The sequence below is a fragment of the Symsagittifera roscoffensis genome, chromosome 7, assembly GCF_963678635.1.
Source record: "Symsagittifera roscoffensis chromosome 7, txSymRosc1.1, whole genome shotgun sequence".
In the NCBI taxonomy this organism is placed as follows: Eukaryota; Metazoa; Xenacoelomorpha; order Acoela; family Convolutidae; genus Symsagittifera; species Symsagittifera roscoffensis.
In genome coordinates this window covers 59,946,541-59,962,304 of record NC_087068.1, presented here as the reverse complement: position 1 = coordinate 59,962,304, position 15,764 = coordinate 59,946,541, and the positions used below count along the sequence as shown (strand labels likewise).

General features: G+C 37.0%; 1 protein-coding gene across 1 annotated transcript; it reads left to right on the top strand.

The window, feature by feature from the left end:
* Nucleotides 1-287: 287 nt before the first annotated feature.
* LOC134852104 (uncharacterized) lies at nucleotides 288-10,551 on the top strand. Its single transcript, XM_063868384.1, has 5 exons — nucleotides 288-1,282; nucleotides 2,063-2,871; nucleotides 9,022-9,155; nucleotides 9,457-9,709; nucleotides 10,277-10,551. Exons 1-5 carry the CDS (start codon nucleotides 1,072-1,074, stop codon nucleotides 10,460-10,462), a joined length of 1,593 nt encoding a protein of 530 aa, XP_063724454.1. The 5' UTR covers nucleotides 288-1,071; the 3' UTR covers nucleotides 10,463-10,551.
* The last annotated feature ends 5,213 nt before the right edge of the window (nucleotides 10,552-15,764 follow it).

The window sequence follows — 15,764 nt, the reverse complement described above, 5'->3', positions numbered from 1 at the left end:
AAAACTCGCAATTATTTTTATTTTTTTTTCTTTGTAAAATGTTTTATTTATTAAATTTTATTACGCTTTCCCGAGCAATTGACCTAGGATGCCTTCGAGACACATCGATTTAAAAAAGTATGAAAAAATGAAAAACTGATTTGCACGAAGCCTGTAGAAGAAAAAAAATTCAGGAACTTCTCGGTTCTCGCGGTTCGGGTTATTCGTGGGAATCATTCGGCTTCTTGGGAAGTTTCCCTAATCCCAAGTAGGGGTTTTATTGCCTAGGGAGCTTAAAGTTAAATATGTCAGAAAGATAAGTCAGAACAACTCAATCTAGATCTTCCCTCCGTGTGTTAAATTGCCACATAACAAACAAAACACTTAAGTTACAGGTATGGAGTTGACTGCAATTTGATATTAATGCCTCGGGTATCAGTTGCGAAGCAAAACAACAATTTCTATTTTCTTAAACTCGCAGTGATTTGGACCCTAGTTATAATTTATATGCTCCAATAACCCTCTAATTCATCCAAATCCACAGGAACAGTTAGGGGGGCCAATGCGAATGATCTCTAAGTGGCATAGACATCAAGTGCGGCTGAAACAGTTATTGGATTAGTCTTCTTCCGCTTCCATTCCAGGGCTCACTCATTTCAAGACCAGACAAACGGGCGATTCTGCATTGAAAATTCCTAAATTATTCTTGTATCCAAATTTACTTCATTTCAGACAATCTACGCGATCTGCAAAATCCAAGCCGCCCAATCCGATTCTTATGAGATATTTGTGGACCAAGTACGAAACTATATCACATGCCTATAACTGCTAATTTTCTTTTTATTGCAGATCTTCAGGCAACTATCTTAAAAACTGAGACACTGATTATTTCGAATTCAATGGTATGCAATAAGAATGACGTTTGCAATTTGACTTAAATAACTTGAATTAATGAAAGAGAAAACATAAAACAAAAAATTGATTTCAGAAAATTATCAGAGACTAAATATAATTACACAAAGAAGATAAGCGCCAATTATTATCAAAGCGAAACGTACCAACTGCACAGATTCTTTTTCGTTCTTGTTCGATATGAATTTTGGCAATTACCATACTGGCCCAGTTAAATTCAACCAAGATCTTCTGAATAGCTGCAGTCCTCACCCCCACCCCCCAATGGAATCGATAAGGGGCAGGGGTGAAGCAAGCAGACTGGCCCACTTGACCCCGATTAGTGATGACGAGGAGCAGTTGACGGGGTGCTGTGTGATGCCTTCGCCCAGATCAGCCAAACGAATCAGAGGTGAGCAGAACAGGTGTTTTTTGTTCCTTGCCCTCCTCCTCGTCCACCTCACTAATCATCAGTGATAGAGAAGTACAGAGAGAAGTCTTACAAAGTTGGGTTTTATGGGGTTCCAAATATGTCTGCAATAGCCTCCTTAAGTGACGAGAGTGGCTAGCTAAGTTCGCGACACTTGCGATGCAGCAACTTGTAAGTTAAATAACAATTGAAGCATTGCTTTTTAATAGCTGCAAAAATGTCTGAAGGAAAGAATTCAAATCTGACGACACTCACTAATCTGAAGTTGGCTCTAATTCAATAAACTTGTTGGACGAGGAGCGAGGGAATATCTTGTAGGATGAAGCAATAGATTTCAAAATAAAATAAAAAACAAAACAGAGTTTACAGAGGACAAAACGAAACAATATCTGCTGGACAAAAAGTAACTTTATTCTTTTGAAAAATTATGAAATCGAGAACAGTAACCAGTTTTCAAGACGGGTGGGGGTCGGACAAATTTAGATGGGTGGGGGTGGGACACCTCTTCGACCAGTTTGACATTAAATTTGTCTGCAACACAGAAACTTCTAGCGAGATGAAAAAAGGGTTCATTTATTGTTTAAGGAGACCTCGGGAACTGAACTTATTGCCAAACCTAAGAAAAGGGCCGAAAAAATGGTGGACGAAAAATTCGATAAAATTTTTTGAAATTTTGCCCTCCCATTCCCCTCGAAAATGTTGGATGCGGGCCAGGTTCATTGCCCATCATTATGCACTACTGTTAATGAAGTTTTGTTGAAGGAGGAAACGGCGGCAACCGATCTATGCCACGTGACGAGACATTCGAGACAGACATCTACTCACGCCAGTCAGAGATGAATCTGATGAACATCATAAATGCACCCTCTTCTCCCCCACTTCAACAGACCCAGAACATCAACTCAATGGGGGACTTACCCGAACGGGAGGAAGATGATCAGCAGAGGCAGAGGCAGCGGCAGGGGGAGGGGGAGGGTGAGGGAGAGGGTGAGGGGGAGGGTGAGGGGGAGGGTGAGGGGGAGGGTGAAGGGGAGGGGAATGAGGAAGAGAACCTCCCCTTGGTGCCCAGTTCCCCCTCCCCACCACCCCCGATACACTTTAACCCTGCCGACAACCACACTTACATCCACAGAGACCAACTGATGAGTCATGAGCAGAGTGCAACAGTGTTGGCGGGGGAGCGGCGGGGGAGGAGTCGGTTGAGGGGCCATGAGTATAACAGGGACGAATGTGGGGGCGTGTACTCTATTGAAGTCATGCACTCCAGCAATCTCTGGACCAGCCACCACACCGGCAATAAAGTGCCCCCCGGCCCACATGAAATCAGCCCAGACTTATTCCACCAGATGGACCCAACATTGAACAACGCCCAACTGCAGTTGAGAGGCGAGATTGACGGAGGTGGGGTCGGGGGCGTGGTCCGCAGAGGGGCCACCGGCAGGGGTAGAGGCGGGGCTGGGGGAGGAATGAGAAGAGACCACAGCACTGACTCGAACTACTACTCGGAGCTTTCGAGGGAGGAGCAGTTAAATGGAGTCACAGGAGGGACAGGGAAGCCAAGACGACAAGTGGTAAAACGATATTCAATTATTATAGATCCTAATGTTCAGATATTAGAGAACTGAGAACAGATTTTATAATGTAACAAGAATAGCTGGTTGCTGTACCAGAAGCTCAGAACGTTTCGACCAAACTGATTGAAGATAAAGTCAAAAATAAACAATTTAAAAAAAATAGAAAAAAAAACGAAAAAAAAAAACATCAAGTTTGCTCCATTTTTGTCCAAAGTCTCCTGCTTTTTTTATTCTATAAATTTCTATTGAATTTGGCAAAAAAAATGCACAACTGAGCGATAATTATTAGACAGTCTGTTGAAATTTTAGTAGAATAAATTTGGAGGTCAGCAGTTCTTGACAGTTTTCTCAAATTTAGTTAGAAAAACAAAAATAAATTCAGACTTATTTTTTCCCGACACGATTCTTTTTTAATTTTAGAATTGAAATCACAGCTGAAAAGATTTCAAAATAATAAAGCTTTACTTAACCCCGGTCCGTTACGAGCTTCGTTTGATGTACTCAAAATTGGTTGCAAAAAACAGACCCTGCTTCTTAGTTTCTTCCCCTGAACAAAATATGGTCTTCAAGAAATGTCCCACATCCAGTTTCAAGCATTTATAAGGATAGCCGTTCAATGTGCAGTGTTCCGAACAAAGTCTTACAAAATAAAACAAAAAAGTTTTTTCAATTTAGTGTCGTTTTTTCTGCGCAGTGTGATAAAAGGTTCTGAACGAAAAACTAGAGCTTGGAATATTCAACAGTCATAGTAAAATAGGCAATTTGAAAAGCAATTTTTGAAAAATGGCTAGAAAACTTTAAAAATTCAAAAACTTTTCAAAATGTTTAAAATTTTGTGTTTGCAGTTTTTTAAATTTTTGAAGTTTTTGTTCCCAAATACTCAAAAACACAACTTTTAATCGATTAGAATTATGTTTTTTTAGTAATTTAGGCAGCTCTAAGCTTTCAAGCTACTAAAACTAATCTATCATCGGACTGTTTGCTTAAAAATAGACGAAAAATTTTTTTTTTAAATTCATGCCGGCTTTTCTCGGCACCGGGAAAGTTTTTGAAAATTTTTCTCAGGTCGTTCGAATCAAGACTAGAACAATTTAATTTTTACGTCAGCTGGTTAATTTTTTTTAATTGTGCTAGTTGATTTTGTGTAGAAAAACAAAAAACGAAAAAAAATTAAAGCATACAAAACTCCTTCCCAAACTTCGATTGGTCGAAACAATAATCAATTAATTTATGATTTTAGTACCAGTATTGCTAAAAATCAATTATAATTATTTCATAATCAATAAAAACTTCTTTTTTTGAAAAAAAATCTTAAATCAATTATAAAATTTTTGAACTGATTATAATAGATTATTATTCGATCTATTTTTCGAAACAATTATAATCGATTAAATTCACAATTTCTATTATGTTTGTTATGCACAAAGAAAAAATTTTAATCGATTATAAATCATCTATATATTTTTTTGTTTGTCCATTTTGTTTTCAACCTTGCATCTGAATTGCTGATAATTTTTGCTTTTCATAAATGTTGGTTTATGTGAAAAATGAGAAATTTGTTTGAGCAGTTTTCTAATAAATTGAAATTCTCAGCGTTTTTTTAGTTTCTCCTCGATTAGATTTGTGTCATGAAGCACATTTTTGGTTTTTGAACTACCGAATTATCAGAATGTTGTTTCAGTTTAATGATTTTCTAAATGAGGTTATTTTTTGCTTACCGCATAACTTTTCAACAAAAATGAAAGTTCTCTACAAACTTTTTGTTTCATGGTAAATCTTTGGGTTCTGATGAACCAAAAGGTGACAGGGCATCTTATTTTTAGAAATTGTTCTACTGACAGAAAAATAGTAAAACATAAGATGTACAAAAAGACGCTCTTGTTGTGACAAAAAAGTAGAGATTATAAACGATTATAAAATATTTAAAAAGTTTTCTGAATAAGCTATAATCAGTTATTCTCTGGGAAAAGATCATCATTAAAACTGATTAAACACCTAACAAATTTGGTAACTATAATCACATATAGTTGCCAGAAAACTCAGCATAAAAATCCAATATAATCAATTACTTAAGCCCAAACTTGGATGCGGGCTGATCTGGGAATGAAATATGATCAAAGGTAATTTTTATCACTCAAATTCAGATTTAAAAGAAATCGTCATGTTCATCAAATTTAGTATCAAATTGAAGCACGCACGTTTAGTATCAATTCAAGTTTCACGATAGGTGCCGAAGAAGGTTGTCTGAGCGTTGAAAAAAACTGGGCCGAGTTTTACCTTGTTTTGCCCAGATGGTTTGTAATATATTGAACCAGCCAGTTCCAATGTTTTTTTTTACAATTACTTCGAAAGCAAATTTCCAGAAATATTTTTTATTGTTTCGAAAAATGACAAAATATTTAAGCACAAAGCTGTTTTTTTTTCAGGCTTACTTCAATTTACTAACTAATCATTTTTGATAAGTTTTCTTAAAAAGTTGATTGAACAGCAGCCAATTCTTTTGGGTTAAAATTAATCTAAAATGAATTAAAAACAACTAACTTGTACCTGACCTTGCGTGATTGCGTGCGAAAAAAGAACATGAGAAAATAGTTTTGAATTTTTGGAGTTCAATTTCAACGTTCCTTTCACTAAAAACTTGTCAACCTGATGAACCTATTGCGCTGGCTGGGAATAGGAGAATCTTTTATTTCCGACTTTCAAAAAATAATAATAATATTTATGATTGGGGGTGACTGGTAATCTTCAGAGGGTAAAGTTATGGAAAAAATAAATTTGGCAGTGTTCTGCGCTAATATATCCGCGCTTTGAACGTATTATATATGATGCATGCTGGAAGAGTAACTCTAATTCGTTATGCATGGCAAACGAGCCAATATGTGATTTTGTACAGCTAATATTATTTTCGTATATGATTCAATTTTGAATACTTCATTCAACATAAAGAACTTTTTCGACACTGAGATATCTTTAAGAAAATTTACCTTCAGATATCTTATCAGCTGATCGGAAAAATTATGCATACTGGCTAATTTGGCAAACCACTCAGTAAGTAAATTTGCGTAGCTATTATTGTTTTGGTATATGATTCATTTTCGACACTTAGTTTTCATTTTATTTTAAATTCTTATGGAAATTTCTTTTGTATTAAGAAGTTTTATTTTTAAATCAAATTTATTTTGAGTTTTGTTTGAAACTATTTACAGTGTAGTCAAAACAATCAAGGTTTCGTCAGAATATACAAAGATTTTTTTCTAATTTAACATATTTGGCAAACTGCCAGAAAATTTAACTCACTTCGCAAACTAAATTTTACCAGAAGCTTACTAAAATGATTTAGTTGTTCGACTCAGTTAAGATGGGGACTTTAGGTTAGTTAACCTAAGTTAATCGATTTTTCCGGTTAACTGAAAAGATAACTTAACGTAAGTTTTCTAGCAAATATCTAAATGTCTAAAAAAATCATAATTTTGAACTCAGTGTTGAAAATGAACCATTTACGAGAACAATATTAGCTTCACAAATTTACATACTGGATACTTTGCCAAATCATCTAGTATGCATCATTTTTTCTGATTAACTGATAAGATAACTGAACGTAAGTTTTCTGAAAGATTTCTAAGTTTCTGAAAAAATTATGAAATTTTAGTTTCAACATTTTTCAATAAAAGTGTGTTTTTTTCTGATTCACGGGATGTTAATTTAAGACTCCCGATCTAATTATTTGAAAATGCGAAAAAACAGTATGAATAATTCTTTTAGCAAAAATATTCTTTTCTTTTGGAACTAACTGAAAGAAAATTGGCCCGTTAGTTAAGTTGTGTAAAACGTTGCTTATCGAACTTTCATTTAAAAAATAGGCACAGATCACTTTTAAATCCACAAAACAAAATACAACATTTAAAGTGTTGATTAAAATTAGCCGGACAAAATGAACCCATTTTGAAAATTAAAACAACATTTTTTCTCAAATTCAGTTTCAATTACACACAAAGTGAGGAAAAGAAAATTTGCTCAAATTTTCATAAGAAATAATAAAGAGTAATTTATTGTGCCAAACCAAACCCGCAGCCAAAAATGTTAACCCAAAAATGAGTTATTTTGGCTTTCTTAGTAATTTAAAAATTACGCTGAAACTATCATTTTAATTCAAGAAAATGATATCAAATGGAGCCTCCTACACAGCTCCACAAATTTTTAGACAGATAAGTTCTCCATAAATTGCGCAAAACGCTAGAAGTTTGCTTTAGGCAAATATTTTGAGTTTTATTTAGTTAAAATAAATTTTTTGGCTATAAAATATATTCTCTGATACAGATTTTTGGCAGATTTTACTCTTCTTGAACTTAATTGGAATGTGTAAGAAAATATTTTTAATATAATTTTCCCATCAGTTATTTTGGTCGTTTTGGCGTAGATTTTGAAAATTTAAAAAAAGGCAAAATTACCCATTTTGTAGTACAATATAGGTTGCGAATTTTGCAAAAAAAAGTTACACTTTATTAACTCTGATGAAATTTTAAGAAACTTCTGTTTTCTTCTCTTGTTTAATTTAAAACAGTTTGAGAAAAATAGGTTAAAGGTTTCAAGTTTTTGTTTTGTCCGGGTACTTTAAATCAGCACTGCCAAATCATCCAGTATGCATCATTTTTTTCTGATTAACTGATAAGATAACTGAACGTAAGTTTTCTTAAAGATTTCTAAGTTTCTGAAAAAGTTATCAAATTTTATTTTCAACATTTTTCAACAAAAGTGTGTTTTTTCTGATTCACGGGATGTTAATTTAAGACTCCCGATCTAATTATTTGAAAATGCGAAAAAACTGAAAAATATTAATAACGTCCTTATGAATAATTCTTTTATCAAAAATATTATTTTCTTTTGGAACTAACTGAAAGAAAATTGGCTCGGTTGCTTATCGAAGTTTCATTTAAAAAATAGGCACAGATCACTTTAAAATCCACAAAAAAATACAACATTTAAAGTGCTGATTAAACTTAGCCGGAAAAAAATGAACCAATTTTGAAAATTAAAACAACTTTTTTCTCAAATTCAGTTTCAATTACACACAAAGTGAGGAAAAAAAATTTGCTCAAATTTTCATAAGAAATAATAAAAAGAAATTTATTGTGCCAAACCAAACCCGCAACCAAAAATGTTAACCCAAAAATGAGTTATTTTGGCTTTCTTAGTAATTTAAAAATTACGCTGAAACTATCATTTTAATCCAAGAAAATGATATCAAATGGAGCCTCCTACACAGCTCCACAAAATTTTAGACAGATAAATTCTCCATAAATTGCGCAAAACGCTAGAAGTTTGCTTTAGCAAATATTTTGAGTTTTATTTAGTTAAATTAAATTTTTTGGCTATAAAATATATTCTCTGATACAGATATTTGGCAGATTTTACTTTTCTTGAACTTAATTGGAATGTGTAAGAAAATATTTTTGACATAATTTTCCCATCAGTTATTTTGGTCGTTTTGGCGTAGATTTTGAAAATTTAAAAAAAAGCAAATTTACTCATTTTTAGTACAATATAGGTTGCGAATTTTGCAAAAAAAAGTTACACTTTATTAACTCTGATGAAATTTTAGGAAACTTCTGTTTTCTTCTCTTGTTTAATTTAAAACAGTTTGAGAAAAATGCGTTAAAGGTTTCAAGTTTTTGTTTTGTCCGGGTACTTTAAATCAGCACTGCATATATGTTTTGTTTTAATCAAAGCATACCGCGGAACCTCTAACTCCTTGTTTCAGCTAAATCAATCAGTTTCACTAAGTAATCATTGCGAAAGAAAAAATATATTTCGACAGACACAATCGAACTTTTTTGTTTTACAATATGAACAGATTAGAGCTACCATTAGCCAGCAAACAGGCAATAGACGATATTTGAAAAAAAATTGAAACAAAAACTAAACTTGACTGATTTTTTTGAACATTTTTTTGCTATAACCATTCTTTTCTCACTGAAACGGCTGTCCTCAATTCCTTATATTTTATCCTTCCATCATACACTTTTTGAAGTGCTATTGAAGGACAGAAATCAGATTAGAATACTCCCATCCAAAGCTATTACTTGATGTACTTAGTAGTAGCAGTAGCAGCAGCAGCGGCACTTACGTGTGTGTGTTATTTGCTCACAGGTGAGGTGTGGCAAGGGGGGCATCAGTGGACACAAGTTGAGGGAGTTCCAGAGGAGTCACCACCTGCGGATGGGCAGTGCAGACAGGAGACTCATTCAATTCACCATCGCACAAGTCGAACTAGTACAGCCCAGGTACATGCATGTAGTAGTCACTATCAACACACAACAACAGCAACAACGACACACAGATAGTAAATGTATATTACAAATAGAGCAAGGGCTATTATTAAAAACTACTTCTCATTAAAACCCTTGCAAGTTATGCCAAGAGATTGCATCTCATGCCCAGAAATGTTTCCAGCTTTGACCAATTATGACCATATTGTCTCCACTGTGTGGCTAATACGTGGTAAGAATCAAAAGAAACGAAGTCAAATTGCAAGCAGCATTGAGGTGGACTGAGTGTGGCTTGTTGAGTGGCTTAACTGTTTAGGAGTCAGTTGCGAGATGCGGAACTGTCTCTCTACTCGTGTGACCCGATCAGTGGCTGCAACGTCCTCTTCCTCTCCGGCAACAGGACCCACAAGTTCATATCCATCGCACACCCAGACGACACCCCCACCTTCATCCAGCGCACCACCCCCTCCGCCTTCACTCTCCACAGATTCGTCATCGGGGTGGGGGCTGTTCTGCTGGTGGCCTTCCTCTCCTGCTACTTATACGTATTAGTCACCACACTCTCAGAGGTCAGAGCACATCTACTTCTTTTCATATTTCCACAAAAGTTACACAATAGGGCACAAAATGTAGTTGATAACCACAAATTTAATTTACTCAAGCAATCATAATTGGGTTTTAAACACGAGTTCCAGCTTATGTTATATGTTTTTCGTTTTCTCGTATTTTCGCCGTTTAACATTCGACTCTTATGGAGAAAAATTTCGTGTGGTGACTCTTGAATAATAAAAAAGGAACTTTTTGCCACAAGTGATTCTTCCTAATGATAGGCAATGTCTAAGCTGAGTAGATTTACAAGCAAATGCTACTTCTAGGTACTTGTCGTTTTATCGCTTAACTTTCTCTGAAAACCTTGTTTAAATGACTTTACCTTGTTCTAAACTGCAATGAGTTATGACAGCGAGAGCGAGGGAACCAATTTGATACATTCTTTACATGCAAAGAGTCGTATGTACATTTACTGACAGTCTAGACTACAGTTTTGAGGGAATGGGAAAGTGGTAGGGGTCCGCAGTTTTTTTGAACTGATCCGGGTTTCACGTGGTCTAATGTGAGCTTGATGGAATGTGTTTGAGGTTGTGATCAAGCGACTCTCTTCGTCTGGAATCCGACTGGACGTGAACAGCAGGGGCCTCATGACATTCAGAATGATGCTCCACGGACAGGACCCAGGGGGGGCATCCGGGGGAGGAGACTTGACATCCGGCGGATACAATCCAGACAGCAAGGATCCCTACTCCAACATATTCGGCCACAGATGAACTCAATGAACTCAACTGAATAAAACTGGAAATAAGTTGCAAAAGTTCGGGCCATAGATAAATCAAAAAGAGCGGATCGGTTCAATTTTTTGCGCTTCTGGTGCTTTAAAGAGAAAATCCTCCCATAATAAGAGGAACTTATTAACCGGTTAAGAATATGCAAATTTCCAAAATGTTTATGCATGCAAAATTTTGTTCAAGGAGGCGAGCTCAACTTATATCTGTCCGAACTTTTTGCAACACATTCGGTTGAAATTCAGTTCCTATTTGCAAATTCTTGAAAAACAAAAAGCAGTGCTGATTAAAACGTTATCCTGCCACAGAAATTAGAAACCAATAAGGATTTACGATGGTTTAGTTTCTATTTTTATAGCTCTTAAATAATTTTACGATTTTGTATAATTAAAACAAGTTTATTGGATCATTAGCTACTTCAGAGAGCAATTCATAGAATTTAAGATACTGAAATTAATCGGGCTGATTTGAGAAAAATCCGTTTTGATTTAGTTAAAAGCGCAGATAATTTTAAAAAGTAAGCTAAAATTGCTCAAACTACATATTGATTTCAGCAGAAATTGACACAAATACCCATCCTTACATTTTAACTGCAAAAAAGCGGAGGAATAATTGTGCCCGGGTTGGCTTTTAGTTTTCCGCAGAAAAATGACTCTCTTGAATATTGAGTCCGAACTGATTGATAAACGACAAACAAGGTTAGCTGAGAACTCAAATAAATGACCTGGTATGATGTTACGAAAGCGCAACATCACGATATGTTAGTTACAACATAAAATAAAGAATTCAGATCTAGTTAATTCGTTTTCTTAGTTGTTTCTTTTTAAACTGTTTCTTTTTCTTTTCCCACTTCCTGTTGGATTTCCTCGTCGTCCTGCTCCTCTCTTTGTTGTTTTTCTTGCTGCTCTTGTAGGTCATCTTTTTTGTGGTCTGCCACTGAGTTCTCGATTTTCTTGTTGTGTATGTTTGTTACGACGAGGACCTCTATATCTTGTTGTTTTTTGTGGTTGTTTGCAGGGGCCACCATGTCAATGATCTCCATTGCCCGTTGCGCCTCTTTCTTTGCCTGCGGTTTTATGGCTTCCAAAAACTTCACGCAGGTGTTGTACTCCAGCGATCAAATCTCCGAGATGAGGCTTTTCAGGTTGGGTTTTGAATCGGGCGTTGTGAAGGTTGATTCACTGTCATAGCATTTCCCTGCATTTCCCTGTGTTTTGTCCGTGGGTGGTGCGATTGAAAATTGTTTTGCCGGTGATTGGGTCACGTTCCCTGAGGCATTTATCGGGACCGGGTTCCCCAGTGCCCCGGCTAGTGTTGAATGTCTGGATCGACCCGACTCTCTTGTCGGTTCCAGCAGTTTGGTAGCTTCCGGCGTTTTCTTTTTGTTTACCCGTTTTGGAGATGGTACGGTGATTTCCGAAGTCGATGAACCCGAGTCATCCGACGAGGTTGATTTATCGCTCTCCGACTGCTTCTTTAAGGTTTCCGCCGTCTTCGTTTCCGTACTCAACTTCAGTCCTCTTATTGGTGTTCGTTGCGTTGATTTTACCTCAGTTCGTTTTTCCCGTAGCTTTTCTTTTGATCGGGCTATCCTGTAATTCCGTTAGAGTTAACTTCACTGGTAGCCCCATTGTGTCTTCTCGGAACATAGGATGTTAAGGTGCGTTACGGTCTTCGATATCTAAAAAACGCAAACATTGTCCTATTCTCCGAAATGATTTATATGCAACGCAGTCGCTAAGTCGTGACGGCCATATGGACCGTAGATTAAAGGTTTAGGAACGAATTCAAACTCAATAATTCTTGGTAGTCTTGGTTGTTTTCCTTTTGTTTGTACCCACGCTGTGTGTGGCGTGTATGTTAAGATTTTCCCATCGATAGTTTACCACGTTCGTTGCCCACTTAACTAATTTCCTTCTTAGTTGTTTTATTCAATTTTTGCTATTTGGTTCAACCAGTTGCTGTATGTCTTTATATCTTACATTTAATTTCTCTTTTTCAAGAGCTAACGCTCGCCTGGTTTTTGCACCTGTATTCGGTGGCCGTGGGCTATCTTTGGCTGGTGTGTGTTGAATGATTGCAGGCTCCGGTGTTCTTCTCTGAATTGTGACCTCGTCTTCTGACCATTTTTGGAGGTCGTGCATTATTTCCGCTGGATTTGAAGAGTGCATCAAGTTTTTCCGATCTAAACAGGCGTGTTTGGCATTTTTCCAAATTAAGTTTTTTGGTGAACCATTTGTTGCTATGTTTGAAAGCGGAGTTTTAGCTTTTCTACCGCTTCAAATGGTGTTTTTTTGTTATTTCTTGCGGAGTTATGCGTAAGGTTTTGAAAGCTTCCGCCACATCCGAGGCTAATTTGAACGGAGTGCCGTTCGTGCCAATTCTCCTTACTCTGAGTCGCCGTTTAAAAGTTTGTATCATTTTTTCTACCACCCCTAGGAATCTGTGATCATCGTTCGTTGCAAAGAGGAGTCTTATATCAATTGATTTGCAGAAAAATTGAATTTTTTTTGGCCCAACGTTTTTTTTTCAGGTCGCATCTTAGTTTACGTGGTACTCCGTTATTTGACTTGTACTATTGCGTAAAATTCAATGTGATGTCCACTGTCGTGTTCGAAACTACCTTAGTTGTTGTAAATTTTGACGACTTATCTAAAACAACTAGTAAATATGCGTCTTTATTTAGTTCATTCGAGAGAGGTCCCGCAAAACCTAATTGTGCCTCTTCGTTCGGTTCGACAACAGGTATCATTTGGAATGAAAGTTTCTTCCCCATTATTGGTTTCAAGTTTTTACCTTCCTCGGTACACTGTCGACTTCATTTTATCATCTGCACGATTGATCGTGGATGTGAGAAAACCAGATGTGTTGGCAGAGATCCAACATGGCCGTCGATCCGGCGTGAGTGAGGTGTAAACTATCGAGCACTGTCTGTCGGAGTTGAGTTGGGAGTACAATCCGCTCATCTTTGAGCAGGCAATCATCTCGTACAAGGAATCGGTGTCATATATTGCACCAGTACTGACTGAATGACACCTTGGGGGCTTCCCAGTCTCGTTTTTTAACGAAGTTAGCGTGTGGGCACTTATATCTGTCTTTTCGAATTGCGGCGGCAATGAAGCTGACTGCCAAAAATTTCTGCAATATTTTTCTTTACAGTGGGGTGTCCTCCTCGATTTCTGTGTTGGTTTTCTTGTGGACTGCAGCTACCAGTCTGTTACCATTTCGTGGCTGGCCTCTAGTTGTATTCTTCGAAGTTCCTTCATGTGTGTTGATGTCACTGTGGGTGGTGTCACGTTTGGCTGAGTTCCTCCTGTCTTGCTGTGGTTGGGTCCAAGAAGCTTACGCAGTATTCATAAACTTTTTTTTCTCAATTGATAGCTCTGTCCGTGTATCGGTGTCTTTGACTCCAATTGGGTAGAAAATGATGGCTTAGTCTGATCCGCGGTTTGAGTGAGTGTATTTCCGTTGTCGTTATTTGTTTCCTTGTCTGATTTTTTACTCAATTCCTCTTGGTGTGTCCTGTTGTCGCTGAAGACGGTTTTCGGAAATGTGGTTATTTTCTTTTTTTCAGTTCTCGTTTGATATTTTCTCAGGCGTCCTTAAGCGTGGCTGATGTTGATGTAGCGTCTGGTTGGCTTTTAGGTTTTCATTCGTCCTTCGTCTGTGCCATCGCGGATTTGAGAAGCTCTTTTCCCGATCGGATTCTCCTTGCCTCTTTTTTGTTTGTCGACTCATTCTGTTTCGATCTGTGTTACATTCCTATTCCGAAATAACGCTCCCTTCTAGCCCTTTCTAATTATTTCGGATATTTTGGATATTGGATAGTTTATGAGAGAATGGCTGAGATTTTATTGGGATAATTAACCGCTTGTGCGATATTTGAAATGTTTGAAAAGCACTTGAAATTTGGATTGGCTTGCTAGCGTTCTTTCCTATTTCGCGCACTTTTTGATCAGTCGATTAGGTGCTCGCTTTTGATTAGCAGTTGGTTTCAGATTAAGTTGCCGATCAACTCAAGAAGCATTATGAGTGAGTTGACATGCGCCACAAAAAGTTCCTCATCAAACTCCCTGGGTGGTATTGCTAATTGAACCGGATTTCTGTACATTTAGTCAATTATTTTGTTCCCCACCCAATGTTTTATAGAAAAAATGAAAAAAAAAATTAGCCGATCAACCCATCTTGTTAGTCTGATTTGGCCAGTTTTTGATCTTTCGCTGGCATTTAATGCGCCAATTTAAGCCTGGTGATCTGTGATGACAGTATAATTTTATCGCATAAATAGTATTTGAAGTAATCTGTTGCCCAAACGACCCCCAAGATTTCTGTTGCCCAAACAAACCCTGATTAATTTTCTTACAAAAAATTTTAAGATTTTGACGCGTACGCGGTTGCCACCAAACCTTCTGATGTGTTTCGTTCTAGGGCTGCTCCTAGACCGGAAATCTAGCGTTTTGTGTTTTTTGTGTTTTTTAGAAGAGGATGTAGTGCCGCGGCAGTTTCTGCCAGGTGGGGGATGCATCTTGTGAGATGATGTATCGAGCCCATGAAACATTTTAATTGTTTGGTTGTTTTAGGTGGGTTTAGTCCTTCTATGGCTTCTAATTTTTATATTGGAGGTGTTGTGCCCTCGCTATCTATAGTTTAACCTAGCCATTCGATCTGTTTGCACGCGAACTTACATTTGTCTATAAAGATGGCGAGATTTACTTCATCGAGATTTTGTAGTACTTTTTGCAAGGTGTTTTTCCTTACTTCCGCGGCGTATGTATTTTTGCAATTTGTTAGCGTGGAGTCGATTGCCTTTTGGAATTTCCACCGGCATATCCGTGAGGCCGCAGAAACCAGTTTGGAAATGAAAGGTTCCCGTGGCGTTTTCCCCGATGAGGTTAAAAATGCTTTGCTCTCGAATTTTGTTCATCCAAAGGAATTTGCGAAGAAGCATACCGCAAATCAAGACATGAAAAAATGTTTGTTATTTTTTTGACATTTGATATTTGTTAATTTTCTTTGAATCTAACGCCAGTTTTACCGTTTGATCTTTTTTACGGTGATAAAGATTGGGATGATGAATTGATTTTCTGGCCATTTCTCCAGTTTCGCAATGTGTTTCTGGTCTATCAGTTTGTTTAATTCGGTTTCAACGCGTTCCTGAAGATGTATTGGGATTCGGCGGCCTTTTGCTGGAAAGGAGTCGCGTCCTGAATAAACTGTGTTTTCATCACGTGGTTTTTTGCTTTTGCTAGTCTGAGGCATAGTCGTGTAAAATTATCCTGCACACACT

Excerpts from the sequence above, each read along its gene's own strand:
- LOC134852104 (XM_063868384.1), top strand. The coding sequence starts at position 1,072 with ATGAATTTTGGCAATTACCATACTGGCCCAGTTAAATTCAACCAAGAT. Across the intron at positions 1,283-2,062 it reads ATCAGCCAAACGAATCAGAG|GAGGAAACGGCGGCAACCGA; the intron begins GTGAGCAGAACA and ends GTTTTGTTGAAG. Across the intron at positions 9,156-9,456 it reads GTCGAACTAGTACAGCCCAG|GAGTCAGTTGCGAGATGCGG; the intron begins GTACATGCATGT and ends TTAACTGTTTAG.